Source organism: Perognathus longimembris, chromosome 20 (assembly GCF_023159225.1).
Source record: "Perognathus longimembris pacificus isolate PPM17 chromosome 20, ASM2315922v1, whole genome shotgun sequence".
NCBI lineage: Eukaryota > Metazoa > Chordata > Mammalia > Rodentia > Heteromyidae > Perognathus > Perognathus longimembris.
This window is the reverse complement of record NC_063180.1, coordinates 42,344,152-42,367,795: the sequence shown is the minus strand read 5'-3', so window position 1 is coordinate 42,367,795 and position 23,644 is coordinate 42,344,152. Positions and strand designations below refer to the sequence as shown.

Below are 23,644 nucleotides of genomic sequence, written 5' to 3'. Positions count from 1 at the left end.
TCAGGTTCGTGTGCGCCGCGGTGCTGGGGGCTCGAGGACCGAGCGGAGCTGGTTGAGCCTTCAAAGTCCTAAAACGCGCGGCCGCGGGTTCGGGGTTTATTGATTGAATTCCGCTGGCGCGGGAGCCTCTGCAGAAAGAGAGAGAGAGAGAGAGAGAGAGTGAGAAATAGAGCGAGCGAGCGAGCGAGCGCGGAAGATGGAAGTGGACAAGCGGATTCATTTAGAGCTGCGGAACAGGACGCCCTCGGATGTGAGCATTTGCCAAAAATACCCCCGGCGGCCCATTCTCCGTACTTTGTGTGCGTGTGCGTCGCGGGCGGCACTTTCTTATTTCGGAGGGGGCGCCCGGGAGGTGTGGGGCTCGGGGGGGTCGGGCTGCAAATGAATTGCCAAGCAGCGGGGAGGTGGGGGGGGGGTGGCTGATCGCCGCGCCGCCGAGCGTGTTCGGCCGCCGCCGCCGCTGTCCTTGGTGTGCGGCTACCTGTGCGTGCGCTCCCGCGTGTGCGGGTGCGGGTGCGGTGCCGGTGCGGGGGGGGGCGGGCGGGCGTCCCCCCCCCACCCCGGGGGGCTCGCGGCGCACGCGTCCGGGCCCGGAGAGAATGGGGCGACCTCTCCCTCCCCCACCCCCCGGAGCTCGCGGCTCCCACGGCCCCGGGGAGGGAGGGGGGGAGGGAGGGGAGGGAGAGGATTACCGTGGTGGGGGGGGGGGACGGACAGAAAGGGGGTTTGCCTCCCTGGTTTCACAACAAAAGGGGGGGGGACTGCGTTCTAGAAACGCGCCCCCCGCCCCCTCCCCCGCCCGCCCGCCCGCGCACACAATAAGTTTTGGGCTCCGCGAGTCCGGCTTAGTTTCCGATCGATGCGGGCCGCGGCCCCCGGGGGGGAGGGGGGGCGGGCGCGTGGGGAGGGGGCGCCGCGCAGCCCGGCCCCGGGCCTCGGGTCTGAAGTGCGTCTCGGTTGCCGTGCGGAGAGGCGGCGAGGGACGGGGGAGCCATATTTGTAACTTTGTAGTGTTCGTGAACGCGCCCTTTCTCTCCCTCCTCCTCCTCCTCCTCCTCCTCCCTCCCCGCCACCCTCGTCCTCCCTCACTTTCCACCCCACCGGGGGCCACGCGCTGCCGTCTTGCCCTTCCCCGCCAGGGGAGGATAACGTGAGGAGGGAGGGGGGGGGGTCTCGAACATGCGAAGGCCCCGGTGCTCCCCGCGCCTCCCCACACCTCCGGCGACCGCCACCCCTTCAAGTTGCCCGAAAGGCCCGGCGCCCGCCCCGCGCGCCCTCCCCGGACGCCGGCCCCGGTGGACACCCCACCCCCCGGGGTGGGGGGGAGGCGCGCGCCCGGCCCCGCGGCCCCTCGGCGCCCGGTGGAGAACGCGGGGCTCGGGGAAACTTTGTCAGGACGCCGCGGACTGAGGGCCCGGAGCCGGGGCGCGGCGGGGCTCCGGGCCCGGGGCCTCCCGTCCCGGGCGGGCGCGGAGGACGCGCAGCCCCCCCCCCCCGGGGTGAGAGTTCGGCCCCGTCGCCGCCGTGGATCGGGCAGCGGCGGCGGGGGGCTCGGCCCGGAGGAGCCCGAGGCGGGGGAGCCCCGCGCGGGGAGCGGAGCGGCGACCCGGACGCCCTTGTTGATCTCTCGGTCGCCCCTCGCTTCCAGACACGAGTTGTGTTCCCGGCGAGTTGGCGCCGGGCCCGGGGCTCCGCGAGGGTCGCGGGGGGGGGGGGGCTCGGGCGGCCCCGGGGCGCGGACCGGTCGCCCTGCAGCCCGTTAGAGCCCAGGCCCCGCGCAGCCCGGCCTCGCGTCCCGGGTCCCCCGGCTCCTCCCCGAACCCCAGCGAAGACTCGGGAGATGGCGGGGGGGGGGGTCCGGCCTGCCGCGCCCCACCCCGCCCGCAGCCCGTCGACCCCCGCCGGGGCCTCCCCGCCGGCCCTTCCCGGGAAGCCGGGCTGGGGCTCTGGGGGAGGTGGGGCCGCGGCCCGCCCGGTGACTTTCGGGGGGGGGGACCCCGCGCGGAGGGGGCGCCGGTGCCGGTAGAAGCGGACCCGGGCGGGCCTCTTAAACTTCCCGGGCGTGGTGGGAGGGGGGGGGCGGCGCGCCGGGAGCGGCTTCTACCGCCGAGCCCGCGGTCCCCGCGACGGCCCGGCCGGCGGCGGGGCGCGGCGGGCGGGCGGGGGAGGGGAGGCCCGCGGAGAGGGACAAAAGGGGCGGGGGAGGAGGGACCGGAGCGCGCCCCGCCCGCCCGCCCGTCCGCCGCGCCCCGCGGGGTGGGGGGACCCCCCCCCCCGCGCACCCACCTTCGGCACCTCCCGACTCGGGTCCCGGCCGGCGGGTCCCCGCCGACGCCGCGCTCGGACGAGCAGCCATGTTTCCCGGGCTCGGCGGCCGCCCGCCCCTCCCCCACGGCGCGGGCCCGGGGCTGCTCGCGGGGCCCGGGGGGGCGCGCGGGATCGAGGGCGGGGACCGAGCCCAGCGCCCGCCGTTCTCATTTATTCTTCCGTCTCAGCGGCGAGGCCTCGGGGTGCGGGGGGGGGGGGGTGGGGAGAGGGGCCGAGCCCCGGGGCCGCCCGGGCGCTGCTGGGCGGGGGCCGTGCGCGCTGCTGGCACGGCTGCCGGGCTGCCATTTTGTCACCGCGGCCGCCGGCGCTGGGGGTGAGGGGGGGGGAGCGGCGTCTGCGCCATGGCCCCGACGGCCCGTGTGTGGTTCGGGGGGCGCCCGGCGGCCCGGACCGCGGGGAGGCGTCTCCCCCCCCCCCCCCCGGCTCTCCCCCCGCCCCCTCGGGGAGGGGTCCCCCTGCCCGGCTCGGGACGCGGCCCCGGGGCCGATCCCGGCGGCGGCGGAAGTGGCGGGGCGCGGGGACGCGGAGCGCGAGGCCTCCCTGGGTCCTTCCCGGCCGGCGGGCGGGCGGGCGGGCGGGGCTGGAGCCGGGACCTGAGGCCCCGGGCCGGGCCGAGGACGGCGGCGTCTGCCCGGGCCGGGCCGAGCGGCGGGCTTGCACCGGGGAGACGCCCTCCGGGGCCGGGCGCTCCCCGAAGGTAGGTCGGGCCTGCCGCCCCGCGGGTGGGTGTCGTGGCACCCGCGGCGGGCTTGGGGAGCCCCCGCCAACGGCGCCCCACTCCGCCGCCTTAGCGCGCCCCGAGCACCGCCGGCCCCGAGGGGTCCCCGCGCCCGGCCCCCCCCCCCCCCCGATCCTCAGGCCGGGCCTGGGTGCGGCGCTGGTCCGGGCCCGGGCAGCCCGGCCCGGGGGGGGGGGGGGCGGGGGGGGGGAGACCCGCGCGCACTCTGACCTTTGCTTCGCGCCCGGGGTTGGTTGCACCAGGTGGATGGACTCCGTGCCTGGTTGGGTTCAAACGGCCTGAGGACGCCCAGGACCCGGCCCTAAGTTTGGGGGTTGCCCTTGCTGTGTAGTTGGGGTTCTGGGGGCTCCGTGGGGGTGGGGAGGGGAGCGGCGGGAGGCCCCCCCTCCCCCCGGGCCTGGGTGTGAGGCCCCGCCGCCCGCTGGTATCCAGGCACTGCCTGCCCTGGCCGTCGGTGGCAGGTTACCTTAACTTACCTCACAGCTTTTTTTTTTTACTGTTTCCTGTAAAGTGGGGACAGTAATCCTGTTTAATCAGTCAGGGACAAAACTGGTTTGATCCGGCCCGGGTGGGTGCTCAGGATACCATCTCAGGACGGTATGGGGTGCGGGGCGGGGGGGCGGGGGGTGGGGATGGCTGGCCTTCCTGGCTTGGAATAACAAGGTGTCTGGCCCAGGCCGAGTGGGTTGCATCACTTACCGTTTTTTTGCCACACAACAGCACTTGTGACATCACAGGAAATTGAGACAGGGAAGGAGGCTGAGGGCATGGACCAGGAAGTGGCAGAAACCCCTGTGCAAACTCAGGTCTTAGCCCTTGGCCTCCCTCATGCACCTGCTTCTGTAAGCATGGCTGAACTTTCCCCCCTCCCCCTCGGGGTGATGTCATCTTCACCTCTTGAAGAGAAAGAGTTGCCTGTTAGTCACAGCATCCAAGGAAAGCCTGGATGGCCTCCTGGCGGGGCGGAACCCCTGGCACTGTGGATTGGCGTTTTAGGGGATAAACCATACCCCAGGCTCGGCAGGCAGAAATGAACCTGGCCCTTTGGGGCTGGGGGGGGGGGGAGGTGCCACATTTTAGGTAACCGGGACAAACAGGAACCATTCCTGGCCCAGGGTTTATGGGAAGTTGGTTTTTTGTTGTTTGTTTTTTTCCCTCTGTCTGCAGCCAGAACACTGGCATGTCTCTAGTACCGGGGACATAGTATATTAATAACACCTCCTGGGTCATCACCCTTAGTCCCCAACACCTCCAGGGGAGGCCAGGCAGTGCGTGCCGCAGCTTGAATCGGCCAGGGCCTGGCGAGACTGACCTCTGGTTCACAGTGGAGCTGGACTCTCCTGATGAAAACTGGAGATGTAGACAGTATAGACTGGCTGCCAGGGCTGGGCGGTCCGTTAGGGCCCTGAGACCTGGGGACCAGATTCTTGGGAGTCCACTGGTAGCCATAGGGTTAACACAGGGTCAGTCACCAAAGCACCATCAAGGAGGTGCCTTAATGTTAAATCCCAGTTAAGCAAACAGTTACCTAACCCCCCAACTTATCTCATTTGCAGATGCATTATAAAAAACACATTGTACTTATTATGTTTTGGAGTTCATCAATAAAAGGACTGTGGAAATTTGTTTTCACTTGTGTTTTTAAACAACCTGTGTGTAGTTTCAGTTTTGTGTATTGGTAAAGTTTTCTGCCTGGCCCTTTGCAGAAGAAAGTTTACTGAGCTTCGTTACGTTAAGGAGAAAAGGGGCCCTGGGATCTGTTGTTTCCTCTCCATAAGTAGGTGGCCACCCATACTCTGGTGTGCTGCAGATCTTCCCAGAGTGTTTTCTCTGTTCCCTTCCTCTAGTTCGAGACTAGCAGGGGTGGGCCTCAGCTCAAGAATATCTGTAGAAAGAAGTCCTTTTCGGAGGTGGAAGTTTAAGCTGCAAAGTTCAAGCTTAAAACCAGTTTAAATTTCAGTAGTTGTAAAGGGGGTTTCGTTTCAACATGTCAGTCAGTGTAAGAGCCCAGTTCCTCTCGACCAGTGTCACCTCTCCCGCTGAGACCTGAAGGCAGGGCACAGGAGGCCCACTTGCAAACGGCGGGCTCGGGGCACTGGAAGCTTTGGCTTTGCCTGCAGATTCTCCACTGACAACCACAAGTGGCTTTGGGCGGTTTGAGCCCTTGTTTTCCCTCCAGCCTCTTGTCTCTGAGCTACAGAAGAGAAGGAATGGGAGGAGGAAGAATGACCAGACTGAGGGAAGAATTAAGTTCTAGGGGACAAAGTCTAGGCCTGGCACACTCGGGCCTTCTCTTGGCCTGGGTCATCTGAACAGCCTCTTGAGGGTGCTTACTCTGGATTTGAAGTGAAATGGGAAGAAACCTTAGGGATTTAAGGGCTCCGGGTCCCAGATTCCACTGTCCCATGGAAGCAGAAAGCTGGGGGTATGAGAACTGTGTCAGTTTGGGAAGCAGCTGGGAGTGTTGGGAATGGGGCCTGATTGAATGAATTGGGACTCTCCCTTTGGCCTGACTTCAGTCCTGGTGTCCAGAAGTGGCCTTCCAGAGACGTTTGCCACAGCTCCCTGCGCCGCACCTCAGCCTGTCCCAGCTGGAGCTAGTCCTATAGTCCGGGGAGACCTAGGACTCACTCAGCACCCACAAACAGGTAGAGAAAACGGAGGCCTGACTCTGAATCTAATTGTATGTTGAAATGGAATTATATAATAGCAAATGCCAAACACCCAGCAATGATGTTTTCATTAAAGAACAGGAGTCTGGCAGGGATGGAGATTTATGAATCATTTGGTAAGACTGGTAGAGGAGCCAGGTGAATCAGGCACCCGTGACTGGACACCTCCTTCCCACCCCAACATGGACCTAGTGTCCTTGTCCAGAACCAGCTCCGCTGATTGCGCTTGTGAGTTGCCAGGCCCTCAGTCAGGTGGGTTGTACTGTGTGCCTGAGCCCTGCCCGCCCCCCCCCACCCCCGCTCAAGTTTATCCAAGCTCCATGCTGCTTTCTACCTCTCTTCACCATCCTTTTACCAGAACTTGCTGCAGGCAGCAGATCTAAAAACCCACTGGACTATTACTCTGACAGGATCAAAGTCCCTGTTTGTGTTTCCCAGGCATATTTAAGTGTTGAGATTCCAGTTTGGTGAGGAAATTATCAGAGCGCTATTAAAGGCACTATTCTTAGCCATTGCTATTAACTCAAGTTGGGCGAGTTGTTTTGGCCTCCGTCTTCTTATCTGCAGAGAGGATGTTGATTAGCTCTGTCCCTCGGACTCTCTGATCTTAATGAACAAGTACATTCCACGGTCATGCAGGTTCCTCTGTATGCAATTCAGGGGGAAAAAAAAAACCTGACCGCCTGTTCCTTTACGAGGTATAAAGAAGGTATAGGACACCTTTGGATGCATTCAAATGACACGTTGGACCCATGCATTGGTTCCCATTCTCAGTAATGATAGAGAGATACTGAACGATGGGAATTCAGGTTCTGCCGGGTTCAGGTGCTCGGCAGTAGGGCTTGGGAGCCCATGTGCCTTTCACAGCCTTGGGGGGGCGGGGGGGGAGTGATGGCCGGCTCTGGGCCTGGTCTCCAGCTGCTCTGCTTACTCTCAGCTCCCTCCACCCCGGACCCCCGCCTCGGTGTGCTCCCACGCCAGACGATTGCCAAAGCGGGGTGCCGTAGGTTGAACGCGCCGTAAGTGAGCGCGCAGCCGTCGTTGCTGTTGTGGTCTGTTTGGGGGAGAATATGGAAAAAAGGAAAAGATTGCATTATCAACAGACGTTACTTTTTGTTGTTTTTTTTTTTCAACGTAGCGTTTGTTTCCGTGGAAAATGAAGCTGGAAACTTGGGAGCCGCTCGGCCCCCCTGTGCTGTTTGTAGACCTGGGAACAGCTGTGGCAGCTGGCTTGACCAGCCCTGCCCTCCAGGTAGTGGACGGTGCCCTGCCTGGCCCTCCCTGCCCCGTGCCCTCCCTCCCCTCCCAAGGGCTGTCACACACGATCAGAGCCTGGTGTCCTGAGGAGTTCTTCCACCAAACCTCTTTGCTCTTTCTAGCTGAGCAGTCCCCTCGAGGTCCCCGGTCCCCCTGTCCATTGTCCTGTCTTCCCCGTGGGTGCTGACCCCTCCCGTGAGGGATTCCTCTCCCATCTGGAAGCTGGTGGGATTCCGGGCACGCAGGAGGCCGAGGCGGGAGATTCGCCGTCAGCCTGGGTTACGTAGTGAGACCCTGCCTCAAAACAAAATAGGAAACTCCCTTTGACCTCCACCTCCTGACTAGTCTCCACTCCTCCCTCCCTGCGTGCCTGACTTCCTCAGTGGCTCTGAGAAGGCCCAGGCCTCCCTTCTCAACTCAGCCGGATCAGCCCCGAATGAATCATGGGGTGGATTCTCCCTCCTGGATCTCTTAGGCCTATACCTGAGCCGCTCAGCTGCCGCTGGCCTTTTAAAATCCAGGTTCCCTTCCTAAGAAGCACCTTGTAGGTACTAAGTGCTAGGTGCTGTCTGGGAGGGGATGTTCGCCTCCCGGCTGGCCTGCCCCTGGGCGTCCCCAGAGCACCCTGCACCCAAGTCCGGAGGGAATGCAGGACCTCTTCTCCTGCCACGGTAGACCCGTCCGTTCCCAACGTTCACCTGCTGCCTTCCAGCCAGGCCCCAGGAAGCCACGCCTCCGTTTGCGGCCAGGTGTGACTGTGCGGCCACCGGTGAATCCGATCATTGCTCTCAAGATAAAAGTCCTTGTTCCCAGAAAGGTCCTGCGCGCCTCGCCTGCTTCCTCCCGTCTCCTGTGCGTATGCGTGCTATCTGTGTCTACACCATTGTGCCCGGCCATCAGTTCAAAGATGGACGGTCCACCTTTGAACTGATGGCCTTTGACAAACACACCACATAGGAACGTATGCGTTATACAAATGGAAATGGAAAAGATAAGTTTAAAAAGGTTCAAGGTAGTAGTGATGTCTTCTTCCGACACCCAGTGGGTTGCCCTGGGCCTTTCACCGGGGAGACCATGGTGTCTCTGGATAATTGGTTTGCTTTTCATTGGATTGAGAATCCATGCTGTAAGGGAGAGTCCCCCTACCACCCCAAACCCCATCTCCAGGGGAGGGCCCCGGCACAGGTGTGTCCGGTCCAGGCCTCCGTTGGCAAACCTGCCTATCTGTCCTGGGTGACCCCTGCAGGTGTGTGTGTGCAGACCCACAAAGCGCCGTTGGTTCATCAGCCGTTTCCTGGCTGTGGCCGGGTACCGGTGTCGGGATGTGGCGGGTAGTTAAGCCAGTGTATTTACGGGGCGAACTGAGCTGTGGCGCTGGGCCCTCCGGGGTGCCTGGCGGGGGGGGGGGGGGGAGGGGGAGTAAGGGAAGGGGAAGAGTGAAGACGGCAGGTGTGAGCTGCATGGGCTCTGCAGTGGAGTTGGGGCCACAGGGGGAGCTGTGGGGTTGGGGAAGCAGGTTTCAACCCCAGCTACGGGAGCCAACAGGAGAGCATGGAAGAACTGCCCAGGCTCCGCCGGGCCCAGGGCTGGTTGGTCTTGTGTCACAGCTGGCAGGAAGCAGTGTTCTGAGTCAAAGAAGAGGAAAGTGGAGGGCAAACCGCAGGAAACGGCAAAGAAGGCTCAAGAGTTCAACCCACTGGGGTTCAGGATTCGCTCCTCAGCCAGTACACGCACGCGCGCACACACACACGCCTGGGTGCAGGATCTACTCACAGCCTGTACACACACACACACACACACACACACACACACCGGGGTGGGAGATCCACTTTTTGTTTTTGTTGCCAGTCCTGGGGCTTGGACTCAGGGCCTGAGCACTGTCCCTGGCTTCTTTTTGCTCAAGGCTAGCACTCTGCCACTTGAGCCACAGCACCACTTCGGGCTTTTTTTCTATATATGTGGTGCTGAGGAATCGAACCCAGGGCTTCATATATATGAGGCGAGCACCTTACCACTAGGCCATATTCCCAGCGGGAGATCCACTTTTCAGCCTGTACACACACACACTTTTCCCTCCGACCCCCGCTCTGCTCCCCATGCCTGCCATTTTCTCTGTACCCCGTGTATCCCGAAGCTCTTGCCCGGAGAGAGGGTTAAGGCTGCGGGGGATCTTTTGGAACAAGGTGGGGGCCCAGGCCCGAGCCCTCCGTGTAGTGGGCGGGGCCTGGGGCAGCGGGACTTGAGGGCACAGAGTGGCAGCAGTGCGTCTCGGTCAGGACGGGAAATGAGGTCCGTGCCGGGCACGTTTGCAGACCGTCTCTGTAGCCCGGACTCTCACTAACCTGCTTGGAAGGGGGCCCAGCGCCTGCGGGCTGTGCCGGGAGCCCGGGAGGTGTGGGGGTGTACAGGGAGCTGGCCTCTGCTCTCGGGGAGCCTCCTGGGGGGTGAAAGTGGGAGACTCCGCCAAGGACAGAGCACTGCGGGGTTTGTTTCTGGTTTTTGAGGGGGGGAAGGATCTCAGACAAGCTGGGCCCCACCCCCCACCCCCCTTGGGGTGGAGCTCTGCTGGCCCTCAGTTCGTCTTTGGCCGCTCAGCTCGGGGCCGGTGGCTGTTGGGCCATTGCTCCTGTCTCCCGTTCCTTTGCTCACAGCTCCTGAGGGGCCACAGAGCCCTGTGGGACTCCCAATTAGGGCCACAGGAAGGGTGATGGTGACAGGCAGTTACTAGGCACCGTGCACGACTACTGTGGGAGGGGCTGTCCATCCCTGCACCGGGCTGGGACTGGCATCTCAACCCCCGGGAGCTCCTTCCACTTCCGCGGGTCTCCCCTGACCGTGGCGGCTGGATGGACCACGCTGTGTCCTGGGAAAGGTTAGGCATTTGGGGGCTGATGCCTACCAACTGTCTCTGGAGGCCCAGTGGAGCCTCTGCAGAGCCGGCCTCACCGCCACGCATGGTTCTGCTCTTATGAACCCCGTGGAGATGGCAGATCTTGAAGACACACCTGTGTGTGTCTGGGTGCGTGCCCCGGGCCTCCCCTAGATTCCGGAGCTCTCAGCCTGTTGGAGGAGGATAGCAGGGCCCTCTTCTTAAAAGCCGCAGGGCGGCAAGAGAGCTTGCCTTGTATACATGAGGCCCTGGGTTCGATTCCCCAGCACCACATCTACAGAAAATGGCCAGACGTGGCGCTGTGGCTCAAGTGGCAGAGTGCTAGCCTTGAGCAAAAGGAAGCCAGGGACAGTGCTCAGGCCCTGAGTCCAAGGCCCAGGACTGGCCAAAAAAAAAAAACAAAGCCGCAGGGCCCTTGCTTATTCGGGGCACTCAAGAACTGTCCTTAGCGCCGGTGGCTGTTGTGGTCACTCAAAGTGGCCACAAGTTCACATGTAGAATCGACAGTGCGCTTCTGAGTTTGACCAGGAGCCAAAGAGTCCAGCAAAGTATGGACGCAGGTCTGGGAGGTGCCCGCCACAGCAGGAAGCTACTTGTGCCCAGCAAATGCCCTGTTAGGGCTGGGAATGTGGCCCAGTGGCAAGAGCGCTCGCCTCGTATACATGAGGCCCTGGGTTCGGTTCCTCAGCACCACGTATGTAGAAAACGGCCAGAAGTGTCACTGTGACTCAAGTGGCAAAGTGCCAGCCTTGAGCAAACAGAAGCCAGGGACAGTGCTCAGGCTTTGAGTTCAAGGCCCAGGACTAGCAAGAGAAAGAAAATGCCGTTAGCCAGGCAAGCCATAGCCCGGAGGCCTTGATGGCGGGCAGCGCTTGGCCAGCTGTGTCTGCATTAAAAACAGGCTTGGGGGGTTCCGTTTCTGCAGATGGGAAACAGTCCAGAGGAGCTGCCTGGCTTGCCCAGAGGCCCCCAGATGAAGCCCGGGCTCTCTGAAAGGCCCGCGGGAGCTCAGATGCTCAGATGAGGCCGCTAGTAGGAGAGATGATGAATGAAGGGCCGAGGCCTGACCCCGGCCAGTGCCGCAGTTACTGTGGAAGCACGGCCGTGGATGCAGACCTCTGCCTGGTCGTCGCAGAGCGGCACTTCAGGGCCTCCCCTTCACTGAATTCTATCTGTGGACGATGTGGATGCATTTCCTGGGCCCACAGCTCCCACTTCAGGTGCTGCTTCTGGGGTACTGCTGCCAGCAGACCTGTGGCCTGGGGTGGGCTGGGAGACACCCCAGGGCTTCTGATGACAGTGTCCAGGGTAGGGCTTAGAAGCGTCCTGGGTTACTTCAGTGGGAGAGAAGTCGAGGTGACAGATGACAGCCGTTGACCCACTGTCAGGACAGGAGCCGTGATTAGGCACTCGTGGCTGACATACCGCTTCGTGCCGTTCCTCTCTCGCTGAGGACAACACCCAGGGCCGGGGGGCGCTGTCTGAACTGAGGCCTGCTGGTTGATCTTCCAAATGGAACGTGCTAGATTTCCATCTTTTTATTAAGAGAAAAAGGTAAACTTAGAATTGTTTCACTTTCAACTCTTCTGTACCTGCATGCCAGACACAATATACCTTTGTATTTCATTTGTACAGAAAACCAGGTGTGGTGGTGCACACACACACACACACACACACACACACACACACACACAGACGACACTTGGAAGGCTGTCTCACGAGGATCATGAAGTCAGAGCCACCCAGACTGCATATTGAGACATTATCTCAAAAATAAATAGCCAGGTGTGGTGGCCCACATCTGTAATCCTAACCACTCAGGAGAGTAGGGAATTGGGGAGGATTGAAGTTCAAAGCCAGCCCCAGCCCCCTCCCCCCCAAAAAAAGTACTACTCTATCTCAACAACAACAAAAAAAAGTACTACTCTATCTCAACAAACAAGCAGGGCATGCCTATAATCCCAGCTAAGAAGATCACAGCCCAAGGTCAGCTGGGGCAAAACACTCAAGACTCTTATCTGGAAAAATAACTAAAGCAAAAAGAACCAGGGCATTGGCTTGCTTGCATGGTAGAGCACTTGGCTAGCACAGACTCCAGCAGTACTGCGAAGTGATCTACAGGAGCAGCCACTGAAGGCCCTGGGCTATTCCCACTAACGCTGGAGGGCTAGGCTCAGGAAGGGGACACCCGCCCAAGGAAGCCAGGCACTTCCAGAGCTGTGCAAGCAACCTTCCAGCCGGCCTGTGACCTCAGCTCCGATCTTAGCTTCCTCCCAGATCCTGTGGGGTCCCTGGGAAACAGCTAGCCTAAGTCACAACCTGCAACATTGTTTCCTGGGACAAGGAGACAGATTGTACCCTTTATTTTTTTTTCTCTAATTTTGACACATCTTAGAAAAACCCATCTCATTGTGGAATGGAACACATGGAGTAAACAAAACCCATGAAGGGTGAGGAGGTTCATACTGGATGAACTACCTTCCGTGTGCTGGCTGGGGGCCATGTTTGGTTTTTGTTTGTTTTGAGAGAGGGTCTCACCTACCGTCTATCTCCAGCTGGCCTTGAACTCCTGACCCTCCTGCGGCACCCTGGCACCCTGCCTATTGTCTAGGACTATAGGTGTGGCCACCACACTCGGAATGCCAGGGCCTTAGGAAATGCCCAAGTTCCTCGTGGGGTTTCCCCTGAACCTCTGACATACTTAATCCCTGAGCTTTTTCTGCAAGCGAGAAACAACGTGCCTAGAGGTCCCTAATGGGTTGTCCAGTAGACCATGGCAAAATTAGGGGCTTTGTGCGCCCCTTCTCCCCCCGCCCCCCAGGAAAGGACCAGTCACCTCCCTACCTCATTCCCCTCGGGATAACCTCACAGCACCCACGTTGAGTTTTGTGGGGGACCCATGAGAGCACCCTGGGCACCCATTTTAGTACTCGTGGTGGGGGGTTGGGTGCCAGTAGCACACGCTAGCTTGTCTGTGCTGCAGGGTTATTTATTCTGGTAGATGGAAGTCCCCAGATGGATAGATAGCCACAGGGACTGAGTTAAGGCCACAGTAAGAAACAAGAAGGGGTCGTCTGCACCCTGGGACACGAACAAGGCGAGGGTGCTCCTTTTGAGTAAAAAGGAAGAGAAGGTGGCGAATCTGGTCACGATAAGGGGGGCAGAAACTGGACCGACAGGATGGATTGGGGGTGGGGGCTGACTGTCTCTGAACCACACTTTCTGGCTTTGAGGGGGCCGAGGTGGGGAAATCTCAGAGTCCTGAGTTCAAGTGCCAAGGTTGTCTTCCCCACCCCCAAAAAAAAAAACCAAAAAACAAATGATAATGTTTTTTATTCTTATTTTTTGCCAGTCTTGGGGCTTGAACTCAGCCCCGGTGCTGTCCCTGAGCCTCTCTGTGCTCAAGGCTAGCGCTCTACCATGGGAGCCACAGCGCCGCTTCTGGCCTTTTCTGGGTAGTTTATTGGAGATAAAGAGTCTCACGGACTTTCCTGCTCAGGCCGGCTTTGAACTGTGATCGTCAGATCTCAGCCTCCTGAGTAGCTAGGATGACAGGCGCGAGCCACCGACACCCAGCTTTCAAACCGTAGCATTTTAAGAGATGAGAGAAGCCAGAGCTCATCTTTATACAAGGCTGCATCATCCGGCATTATTAATTCATTCCATAATCACCACACTGTGGAGGCCCAAAGCTCTGGCGGACGGACGCAGGCAGCCTTGGGTTTGCCAGCCAGCTCCATGTGAGGCATGGCTACCAGAGAGATCCTCTTCACCCTGCCAGTGGAGAGGCCCCCAGAGCAGCACAGTGTAACCCAACGTCTGCTCAGCGCCAGGCTGCCCTTGCCGACGCTGGGGAGAGGCGGCTCTGTCTCTCCGCTTCCTGCGATTGTTCCCACGGTGCCCCGCCCTGCTGGCCGCCTTCTAGGGTGTCCTTCCTGCTTGGCTTTGGGATTTCAGGACTGGGCCTTGCTGGCGCAGTCCTTGGGGGCTCTGCCTGACCCCAGAACCGCCGCCTGCCTACTTGTTGCCTTCATTACGGCCTGGTGGGGCCTCCTTCAGAGGGCTGCCCGGGATTCAGCTTGCTTCCCTGCCCCCAGCCACCCAGGCCTCTTCCAGGGGCCTGGAAGTTGTTCGGCTTTAGTTTTCAGTATTTCGAGATTGGAGCAGGTGTAGACCTGTGAGCGGTTAACCTGTATTCTATTTTAAAAGCTAATTAAGTATAGGCAAAGTTGTATCATTGCCAGCTCCGGCTGTGAGGATGGACTCTGGATATTAAGCCGAACCTGCAGAGCCTGTCTTTTCTTCTCCTTTTCTCCACACCCCCCCCCCTTTTTTGACTCCCGCCTCTTTCTCTGTGTGTACCCCTGTCTCCACATCGCTTCCTGACTCCCCGTCAGTCCGTTGCTGCTATGTGTCCCTCTCTCCATTAGCAGAAACCCGCGAACTCTTCTACTTCTAGCATGTCTTGCCTTCTTCGCCAATAGCTGTACCAAAAACACTTTTCCTGACGGATGCAAGAGAAAGAACCTGAGATTGAATTGCATCCTACACCTCCGCCTGGGCGGGGTTGTGGGGGTCCTCTGTCCAGACCTGCGTTTTCCATGGTGGGTGGGCACCCAGCTTGGGTGGGCGTTGGTGCTCCTCTCGTCTGCAGGTTCGAGGCCGGGGTGGGGAAGGCGGAGTGTGAACTCGCCTCGGACTCGGTAGGCAGGCTCCGTACCACTGGAGCCTCCAGGACCGGCCAGGGCTGAGAGGAGTCGGGCTGGGGGCTGGGCTGGAGCCGCCCGGGGTTGAGTTGCCGGCTCGTGGGTCTCCCACGGGGCCACGTGCCGGGCTCTTCTGGTGGGATTTCTCAGCAGACTTGCCCCGAATCCACACGCGGCCCAGCCCCACTGAGCTTAAACTCCTGTCTGACATCAGCAGTCAGAATCCACTGCCTCAGTGGGCCGGGCGGGGGGGGGGTTTGGTGAGAGACCCAGGATCTTCTCCAGCACCAATGCTTACCTGCCCCTGCCCCTGCCCCTCCCCCACGTGGTCACTTGAGCAAAGCACTGGCTGAGACCTCAGGCCCAAGGCTGGGGGGAGCGGGGGGGGGAGAAGGGAGAGAGGGGGACCAGGCTGGTCACACAGCTGGCTTTGGAGGGTCTGGGGGGACAGGAGCAAGTTCCTGGGAGAGGGGAGAGGTAGAATTCCATGTCTGTGGGGGGGAGTGGGGAGGACGGGGAGCGGTTTCTGCAGGGTGGAGGTCGTAAGTCCTGCTGTGGATTCGCACTTCATCTTTGGCCATTGAAGGTTTGGGGAGCAGGCAGGAGTCCTGGAACGTGACGGGCTGTGGTCCGGATTCCTCACCTCACTCTGCTCTGTGGGCCTCCAGCCGTGTGTCGCGGTCGGTGTGGGGCTGGCTCTTTCGCAAGGTCACCCGGACAGCTGTGGGGTTCATTGTGGACCTCGTGGGCTGCAGAGCTTGGGGGCTGCTTGGTGCCCGGGGAGGCGGCAGATGTGCATGGGACACTGATGGACTCCCAGACCCCGGCCCGTGTCCCCGGGAAATCCACAGGGACTCCCAGACCCCGGACCGTGTCCCCGGGGTATCCACAGGGATTCCCAGACCCCGGCCTGTGTCCCAGGTTGTCCACAGGAACTCCCAGACCTCTGGCTTGTGGTCCTGGGGTGTTCACAGGGACTCACTGATCCATTCCAGGTCACTTCCCTTGTCCTAGATGGCCCCGCTGGCGTCCATCAGGGGGGCTCCTAGGTCTCCCCACTGTCTTCAGGGGTAGTGACTGAGCACAGACACGGAGTGGACCTTGGGGGGGTCCCGGGACGGGCAGGGTCCCAGAAGGAGGCAGCGTGAGATCCGTGCTGTGTGGGGAGGGAGCGGGCTGCCAGGCCCGTGGGAGGGCCCTCCCTTCCTCTCCCCCCCCCCCACGGTGCTGCGTGTGCCCCTTCCTGTACCCCCTCTCTTCCCACCAGCCGGTGCTCCCGTACTCTGGTTCCACATTTGCCTCTAGGACTGTCCAGCACCACGGGAAATTGGGCCCTGCCAGATTTTAACATGACGCGACTTCTGTCAGCTCCCGACCCCTCAAAACCAGACCCAAGACCTCCCCAGACCCCATGGCTCTCGGACCCACTCTGCCGTTCTTCAAATACTTCTCTGAGGATGGGGGCTGGGGTACGGGGTGTGGGCAGGGCAGCCGGGGAAGGCTGCCCGCGGGAGGGGGAAACTGAGGGTGGGTGGAGATAAGAAGGAGGCTGAAGGGGGCTCTGCCCGTCTCACAACTACACTTCCCATCCAGCAAGCCCCACTTCCCCTAACTGCCCATCCCCATGGACCCCGCTCCTCCCCTTGCCCTAGGGAAGAGGGGGAGTCTCTGTTGTGTTTCCGCAGCCAGCCTATGAGCCCGCGAGGCGGATAGCTTAATCAACCGCTGCGCCCTCCCTCTGCCCGCCCTCCCGGCTCTGAAAATAATCAGGATGGCGTCACCGCGGCAATGCCACGCGCTCCTCCAGCCCGTGTGCCTATTGTAGCCGCACACAAGGAATCAGATACACCATGCCTGCTTGCACAGACTGTTGGAGTTTCCCTTCCGAGTCAGGTGGGCCCTTGCCCCTAGTAGCTACAGTTGTGGATCCTGAACAGTTCGGGGGAGCCCCGAGGGAGGCTGAGGAATGGCCCTGTTCTCCGAGACCTGGAAGCCCCGTGGCTGGCCAGGCTGTGGGTTTCTCCACTGGAGACTGCGTTTCTGGCCCGGGGATGGCCACGTGTGGTGTGGCCAAAAGACTAGAGGGAAGAAAAAAAAAAAAAGGTAGCATGGGGGGAGGGGCTCCTGGCTCTCAGCCCAACTCTGGAGGTTGCTCCTTCCTCTGGAAAGAAGAAAAAGAGAGGGTTGAACTAGATCAGCGTTTTGCAACCCATGGCTCACATTGGGGGAAATTAAAAAAAAAAACCAGTAATAAGAAAGGAGTGGTATGGGGTGAGTTTTGTCTCGGATGTGAGTGATCACACTGAACGGTGCTGCAAACATCATTATGTGCTCATTAGAATGAGCGTGGATTGTGGCTTTGGTGGTCCCTAACGGCCTTGGGCTTTCAGAATGTCCTCACTTTTCTCCCAGAGCCTGGGCTCTTCCCCCTTGAAACCTGGCTGGGTTTGCTACACGGACGGATAATCACAACTGCAGATTACATGGCAAACACAGCAGTATCGCAAGCATATTATCTAAACACCCTGCCTAAAACCTGGGTGTCTCAAACAATTTGGCCTCCCAGTTAGAAATGGGATCTGCAACAGGGGATGGCCCATTTAAAAGCTGACCTATTTAAAACCCATGAGCACCAAAAAAACACAGGGTCAGTTGGATTCAAGTCTTTGCTTCTGTGTGAAAACGGGAAGCTGAAAACTAAATTGGTCGGGCACTGACAAGGTTGAGGCCCAAGCTCTAGAAATATTTATTGAATTCTTGCTCAGTGAAGGAAAAGAAGAATCGGGGTGGGGAGAGGTTGATGTCGAAAACCAGCCAAACAGTGGTGTAAAAGGCAGACAGTATGTGTGAAGCACGCCCGCCCTTGCAGGCGGTGTGGGGACTGGGGTCTGGCTGCGGATTAAACGACTTAGAGCTCCGGGTGACATTTCAGCCTAGGGAGCGGGCACTGCTGGCTTTAGGGAAGCCTGGAAGCCCCCGGAAATAGTGGGAGCCAGCGGGTACACGGCATGATGGCAGAGCCGGGATAATGAAGAGGACCGCTCCGGCCCCAGCTTCAGTCAGGGTGGTTTTAGGCCCAGGCTGTCCCTTCCGGTCAGGGCCAGCCATGAACCACGCACGCGTGCTGCTCTCAGCCTTCGATTCTCCACGCATCCTGGAGGCAGGTTCGTCGCCACACCAGTTCCTTTTGGATCCCTTCTGTCAGCCCTCACTGTCTGTCTTATCTGGCAGGCACCCTCTCCTGGGTCCTGCTGCCGGGCTTCCTGGGGGGGGGGGGGGGACAAGGACCCTGACCTCAGCTCCCGGTGGCCTGGGCTCCTGACCTCAGGAAGAGGCCCGCTTGGCGAGGATGGGAGCCCCGGGTCCCATCGGGAGGATCTGCCTCACCGGACACCTGTGTCAGCCTTGAGTCCACACCCAGTGTTGCTGCCCTTGACTAGAGGCGGGCTCCACGCGTCCCCCTGCCTCGAGCTAGGGCTTAACCTGAGCTAGCATTCTTGGGGCCCGGTGTGGTGCGTGGACGTTTGCTCAGCATTTGCTCCGGAGCCCCCCCCCTTCTCCCGCTAGGCTGATTATAGGGGACAGTGCCTGACCTCTAAGAGTGTCACGTAGCTTAGTATGAGATTAAAGGATTCCCTCAGCAGCTGCCCTCCTAGCCCGGGATGCTCAGAGCTGAGGCTGAAAGGCTTGGGGGAAGGGGAAAGGGGGGGGGGGGTGAACCCGATTTGCAGAGGGAAGGAAGGACGGTGAGCCTGGTAGGTCATGTGTAGAATCTCGACTGCTTAGAAATGTTCCAAAGCCCAGCGTCCTTTCTCATGGCTTCACTGTTGTCACCACCTCCATTCCCCAGAGGCAAAAGCCTGGGGTCCCAGTCACCCCGGGGCCCCTGACCTCCAGGGCGGAGGCTCCTCCTGATGTCTCCTCCCTGGGGCCGCCGAGACCTGGTTTCCAAGCCAGAGCAGGGCTTGCATGTAACTCGAGGTGACAGGCACCGGGCCACAGAGCGGGAAATGGAGGGGAGAGGTTAGACCAGAGGAGCTGGCGAAGACGAGGCTGCTTCACGGTGTTGGAAGAACCCGGCGAGTTGTTCCCCAGAGTGACGGGTGGAGGAGCCCAGCTCAAGAAATAGGGTGCCGGGCTAGGCTGGCTTGCGGGGTGCCTCCTTGCCTCCCGCGGGGCTCTGGGCGGGCCGAGCACTGTGACCCCGCGGTACAGTGACCTCTGCTGGATCTTTCGAAGCGGCCAGTGGAGTTGGGGGGCGGGGGGGGGGGGGGACGGACGGGGCGGGGAGCCTGAACCCAAAGTACAAATTTTCGGTTTAATTTTAACCTTGCCCTTCGCTCACACCCAGGCTTGGCAGGGGGAAACGGGCCTTCATTTTTGTTGTTGTTGTTTGTTTCCTTTTTTTGAGCAGGGTTCGTCTGGGAACGGGCTGTCCTGCCCGGGACACAGCGCGGAGGAAGTGGGGGGGCTGGAATGGTGCGCCCCCCGGCCTGACTGGGGGGGGGTGGGGAGAACAGGGTGACGTCACTGGGGGGTGTGGGCGAGGCGGTTATGGTCGGCGCCTCCTGTTTATTCCATGTCAGGCGGCTCTCCTTCGTGACACCGCTTGATGGGCGCTTTCTCACAGTCTCAGGACCTGTGTGCCCTGGCACCCTAAACCCCTAAGTGGTGCTGGCCACCCTCCCTCCCTGCCGTGAAGGGGGTGCAGAAGGAGTTGAGGGGGGGTGGGTTCTGGAGACCCCACCTGTCCCTTCAGAAATGCGGGCTTCCCACAAGTGGAGCCGTCTCTGCCAGCTGAGGAAGAGCTAAGTCGGGGTTCTGGGTCCCTGGGGGTCCCCTCAGGGCCCTCCGTGCCTCTGTGGTCTTGAAAGTGTGACTAGGCTAGGGACATGGGAGACCAGGGCCCCCACTCTGGAGGGCCCCCCTCCCCTTGAGGCCTGGCCAAGAGGGGCCCCAGTGGACCCCCGAGGGGCCCCAGCATCTGCGGCTTGGCTGAGGGGGGGTGGGGCTAGCCTGAGCAACTTTTCATTGATTAAGTGGCCCTGGAACGTGAACGGACGGACACACGGATTCGCATTCAGGCCCACGTGGAGCCAAGGAATAGAAACCCACACGGGGGAGGGGGGCAACGTCCTGAAATGTGGCCAGGGCGACCCCGGCCTTGTCTGCCTGCCGATGGCATCGATGTGGGCATGGGATGGAGGAGGCCCTGGTCCACGGCTCTGGTGGCTCTGGTGGCCGGCAGGGCTGAGTCACAGCGCATGCGGGACAACTCCCTGGGAGCCACAAGCAGCCCGCGGCCCCTGGGGAGGGAGAGGAAGGCGGGGCCTCGGGGGGGGGGTCTGTCTGGAGCCTTGAGGAGGGGGGTACCCCAGACCCAGAGGTTCCCAGCCTCAGGCAGAGGCTGCAGGGCCTGCCGGGCTGACCTCTGTGCAGGCGTAGCTGCTCTGTGGGTGCCTGGTGTGCCCCGCCCCTCCGCCCCCCCCCCCCAAAGGCTGGGGTGGGCGTTGTTGAGGAGGTGTCTCCTCACTTTCCCAGGAGCCTCCCGAGGCCTGTCCCCCGCAATCCCCTCAACGCCCCTCTCTGTTCCCAGGTGAAAGAGCTTGTCCTGGACAACTGCCGGGCGTCCGAAGGCAAAATCGAGGGCCTCACAGACGAGTTCAAAGAGCTGGAGTTCTTGAGTACCATCAACATCGGCCTCTCCTCCGTCGCAAACTTACCAAAGTTAAACAAACTTAAGAAGGTAAAGCGGGGCGGCAGCGAAATGTGCCTGGCTGCCCGGAGCTGCGGGGGGGGGGGGGGGGGGCGGGCGGGGGGCAGGGGGAGGCGGGAGGAGGCTTCTCTGTTGCGAGTATGATTAGGGACAGTTCTGGGGGGCCCCCCTCGCTGGCTGCCTGGGAGAGCCGGCAGCTCCATGCAAAAGCCCCCGTTGTGAGATCCTTCCTGCCTTTTGTCTCTCCCTGCTCGTCTAGCTTGAACTGAGCGATAACAGAATCACGGGGGGCCTGGAAGTATTGGCAGAAAAGTGTCCGAACCTTACGCATCTAAATTTAAGTGGCAACAAAATTAAAGACCTCAGCACGATAGAGCCACTGGTGAGTACCCGGGTGCCGCCCCCGCCCCCACCAGAAAGGGGGGGGCGAGGAATCAGCCCCCCCTTGTGTCTTCATTCCTTTGACTGCCGTGTGTTGTCTCTGCTGAGTCCGTAGAGAAACTGAGTCCCAGAGAAGAACGTGGCCAGGGCCGCGCGCGATAGACGGGCCTTCTTGGGGGGGATGGTGGGAGGAGCGGTTCCTAGTTTCTGCTCAGCGTCGGAAACCGGGCTTCTTCTGGCTGATGGCGTTGGGGTGTCGCCCTGTGATGGGGGGGGGATGGGTGCAGTCTCAAGATTAAGTAGATCCTGGACGTGGGGTACAGGTGCTGATACAACCCAGGTTTGGCAGCGCCCAGCATGGCCAGGCCTTCTTCGCCCGCGCACGTGGGAAGAGCAGCCCTGGCCCGCCGTGCGTGGCCGGCCCCACAGACACGGGGGCAGGGCGCCCAGCGGCCCGGCTGCCGTCGGGCACGCGCGCACTGCCCTGGTCTCCCCGCTGGAAAGAGAGCTGGGGGGTCACAGTCGGCGCACGAGCTCCCGTGTCACCGCGATGCGGACGGCTGCTTTCCTAGTCTGACGAAAGAGCAGCTCTGTGGAATAGGGAACCACGGAGCCCCAGGCCAGGTGTTGAGGGACGGGGCAGGAGGGGAGCCCCCACCCCCCCCGGGGGGGCTGTTTCTCTGCCCTGGGCACTGGGGGAGAGGCCGCGCGGGTTTGGTGTCCGCGCGGCTCTCACTCGCTTTCTTCTCCCTCCCTGTGCAGAAGAAGTTAGAGAACCTCAAGAGCTTAGACCTTTTCAACTGCGAGGTGACCAACCTGAACGACTACCGAGAAAGCGTGTTCGAGCTCCTCCCGCAGCTCACGTACCTGGACGGCTACGACCGGGACGACAAGGAGGCCCCCGACTCCGACGCCGAGGGCTACGTGGAAGGCCTGGACGACGACGACGAGGATGAGGATGGTGGGTGGCTGGGGGGGCCGCGCCCAGGCCCCCCCCCCCTTCACTCTCCTGGGTCGTCTGGCCTGAGAGAAAGGCAGTAACCCCCGAGAACCCCGAGACTCCCCAGGAGGAGGTGGGGGACCTTCGTTCCGTGCTCGAGAGGGTGGGGATCCCCCCCACCCGGTGGCCACAGCCTGCAGTACAGGGCCAGGGCGGGGTCCCCGAAAAGTGGAGGCTGCAGGCAGGGTCAAGCTGGCAAGGAGAAGAGTGGGGGAGCCCCCTTCCTCCGTCCTCCCCGCCGCCCCTCTCGCCCTGGGTCCCTTTGGGGTGGGAGGGCTGTGGGTCCCACCCCGAAGATGCCCCCACCACCACCACCACCACCAGCGCCGGCTCACCGGCCTCGTTCTCTCGTTCTGCCCCGCCCCCCCCCCCCAGAGGAGGAGTACGAGGAAGACGCCCAGGTGGTGGAAGACGACGAGGACGAGGACGAGGAGGAGGAAGGGGAGGAGGAGGACGTGAGCGGAGAGGAGGAGGTGAGCCCGCCCGAGGCGCGGGGTGGGGGGGAAGGGGGGGGCCCTGACCCGGCCGGCCCTCTGACACCCGCCGCCTCCCTCGCCCCCCAGGAGGATGAAGAAGGCTACAACGACGGCGAGGTGGACGAGGAGGAGGACGAGGAGGAGCTCGGGGGGTAGGGCGGCTGCTGTGCCCCCCTCCGGTGGTGGGGGTGGTGGGGGTGGTGGCCCCGGGCGCTGGCTGGGGGGGGGGGGGGGTTTGACTGTCTAAGCGCCTGTTCTTCACGCTTCCAGAAGAAGAGAAGGGCCAGAAGCGGAAACGAGAGCCGGAGGACGAGGGCGAGGAGGACGACTAGAGCGGAAGATAACCTATTTTGAAGAAGAGAAGAAGAAAAAAAAAAATCCCTCTTGTGATTTGACTGTTTTTACCCGCGTCCCCTCCCCCCCTCCAGGTCCTGCCCCCCGAAACTTATTTTTTTCTGATTGTAACGTTGCCGTGGGAACGAGAGGGGAATCGCGCGCTGGGGGCTGGGGAGGCCCGGGAGGGGGTGGAATAAAATACTATTTTTACTGCCGCTCTTCTTTTTTCCTTCCCTCCTTTTTCTTTGTGTGTGGTTTGGCCCCTGCCCACGCCGTAGCTGGGGGTACGCCCCGTGAGGTGTCTGTCCCCAGTCGGGGAGAGGGCGGCGTGGAGCAGGCCCCTGGGGTTCCCTTGGAACGGCCCTGGAGCTGGCTAGCAGGCCAGGGCTGATCCCCCCCACCCCCGCCCCCCAGACCCGTCCCCCTTGGCCCCGGTCGGGGCCGAGCGCTGGCCATGGCCTCCACCGCGCCTGATTTGGGTCCTGTGATGTCTGCGTTTCTCCCGCCCTGCTAGAGGCCCCGACGCCCTGGTTTGTAAATAGCAACCTATCAAGGCAGTTCTGGCCCTGGGTCCAGGACCCTTCCCACCTCTACACCCTTTGTCCCCCTCAAAGATGGTGGTGCCCCCCCATCCCCCACCCACTCCACGGAGGGATCCGAAACCCGCAACCTCAGAGCTACACGTCAGATGAGTGTGGCGGTCATGATTACGGGAAGAAACCAACTCTCAAGCTTCGGCCTCTTTGAAAAACAACAACTGTCCTAAATTGTATAGAATACTAGAATGCTTGTTTGACGAAAGCGACGGGAGGCTTCTTCCTCGTCTGTCTGTGCTTCGAAGGTTCTTACAAACCTAAGCGCTGGATGAGGCTGAATGTCGGCTGGGGGCTTTTGTTTTGTTTTTGTTTTCAGTTTGGGGATCTGGGGGGTGGTTTCTTTTGTTTTTGTTTTTTTTCATATACCGAGCACGGAAAAAAACTAACGCAAAATTGTATTTTCTTACCTAGTGGAAATCGGAACTGATCAAATCCCTAGTGAATGTACAGGTGGCTGCCCTGCCCTTCTTCCGGTTTGCTTCAGAAGTGTTACTTCCTAACCCGCCCCATCTGTATAAAGAGCGCCACACACCCATTCTCCCCCCCC

At 61.0% G+C, this 23,644-nt stretch overlaps 1 protein-coding gene across 2 annotated transcripts; it reads left to right on the top strand.

The window, feature by feature from the left end:
* Anp32a (acidic nuclear phosphoprotein 32 family member A) lies at positions 1–22,518 on the top strand. 2 transcript variants are annotated; one of them, XM_048369482.1, is made up of 7 exons: positions 1–250; positions 20,189–20,338; positions 20,568–20,690; positions 21,452–21,650; positions 22,065–22,162; positions 22,253–22,316; positions 22,436–22,518. In XM_048369482.1, exons 1-7 carry the CDS (start codon positions 197–199, stop codon positions 22,495–22,497), a joined length of 750 nt encoding a protein of 249 aa, XP_048225439.1. In that variant the 5' UTR covers positions 1–196; the 3' UTR covers positions 22,498–22,518. The 2 variants fall into 2 exon arrangements, with proteins under 2 accessions (XP_048225439.1, XP_048225440.1); XM_048369483.1 differs by having other exon boundaries at positions 2–250; positions 22,253–22,322; positions 22,442–22,518.
* Positions 22,519–23,644: the final 1,126 nt, after the last annotated feature.

Excerpts from the sequence above, each read along its gene's own strand:
- Anp32a (XM_048369482.1), top strand. The coding sequence starts at position 197 with ATGGAAGTGGACAAGCGGATTCATTTAGAGCTGCGGAACAGGACGCCC. Across the intron at positions 21,651-22,064 it reads CGACGACGAGGATGAGGATG|AGGAGGAGTACGAGGAAGAC; the intron begins GTGGGTGGCTGG and ends CCCCCCCCCCAG. Across the intron at positions 22,163-22,252 it reads ACGTGAGCGGAGAGGAGGAG|GAGGATGAAGAAGGCTACAA; the intron begins GTGAGCCCGCCC and ends CTCGCCCCCCAG.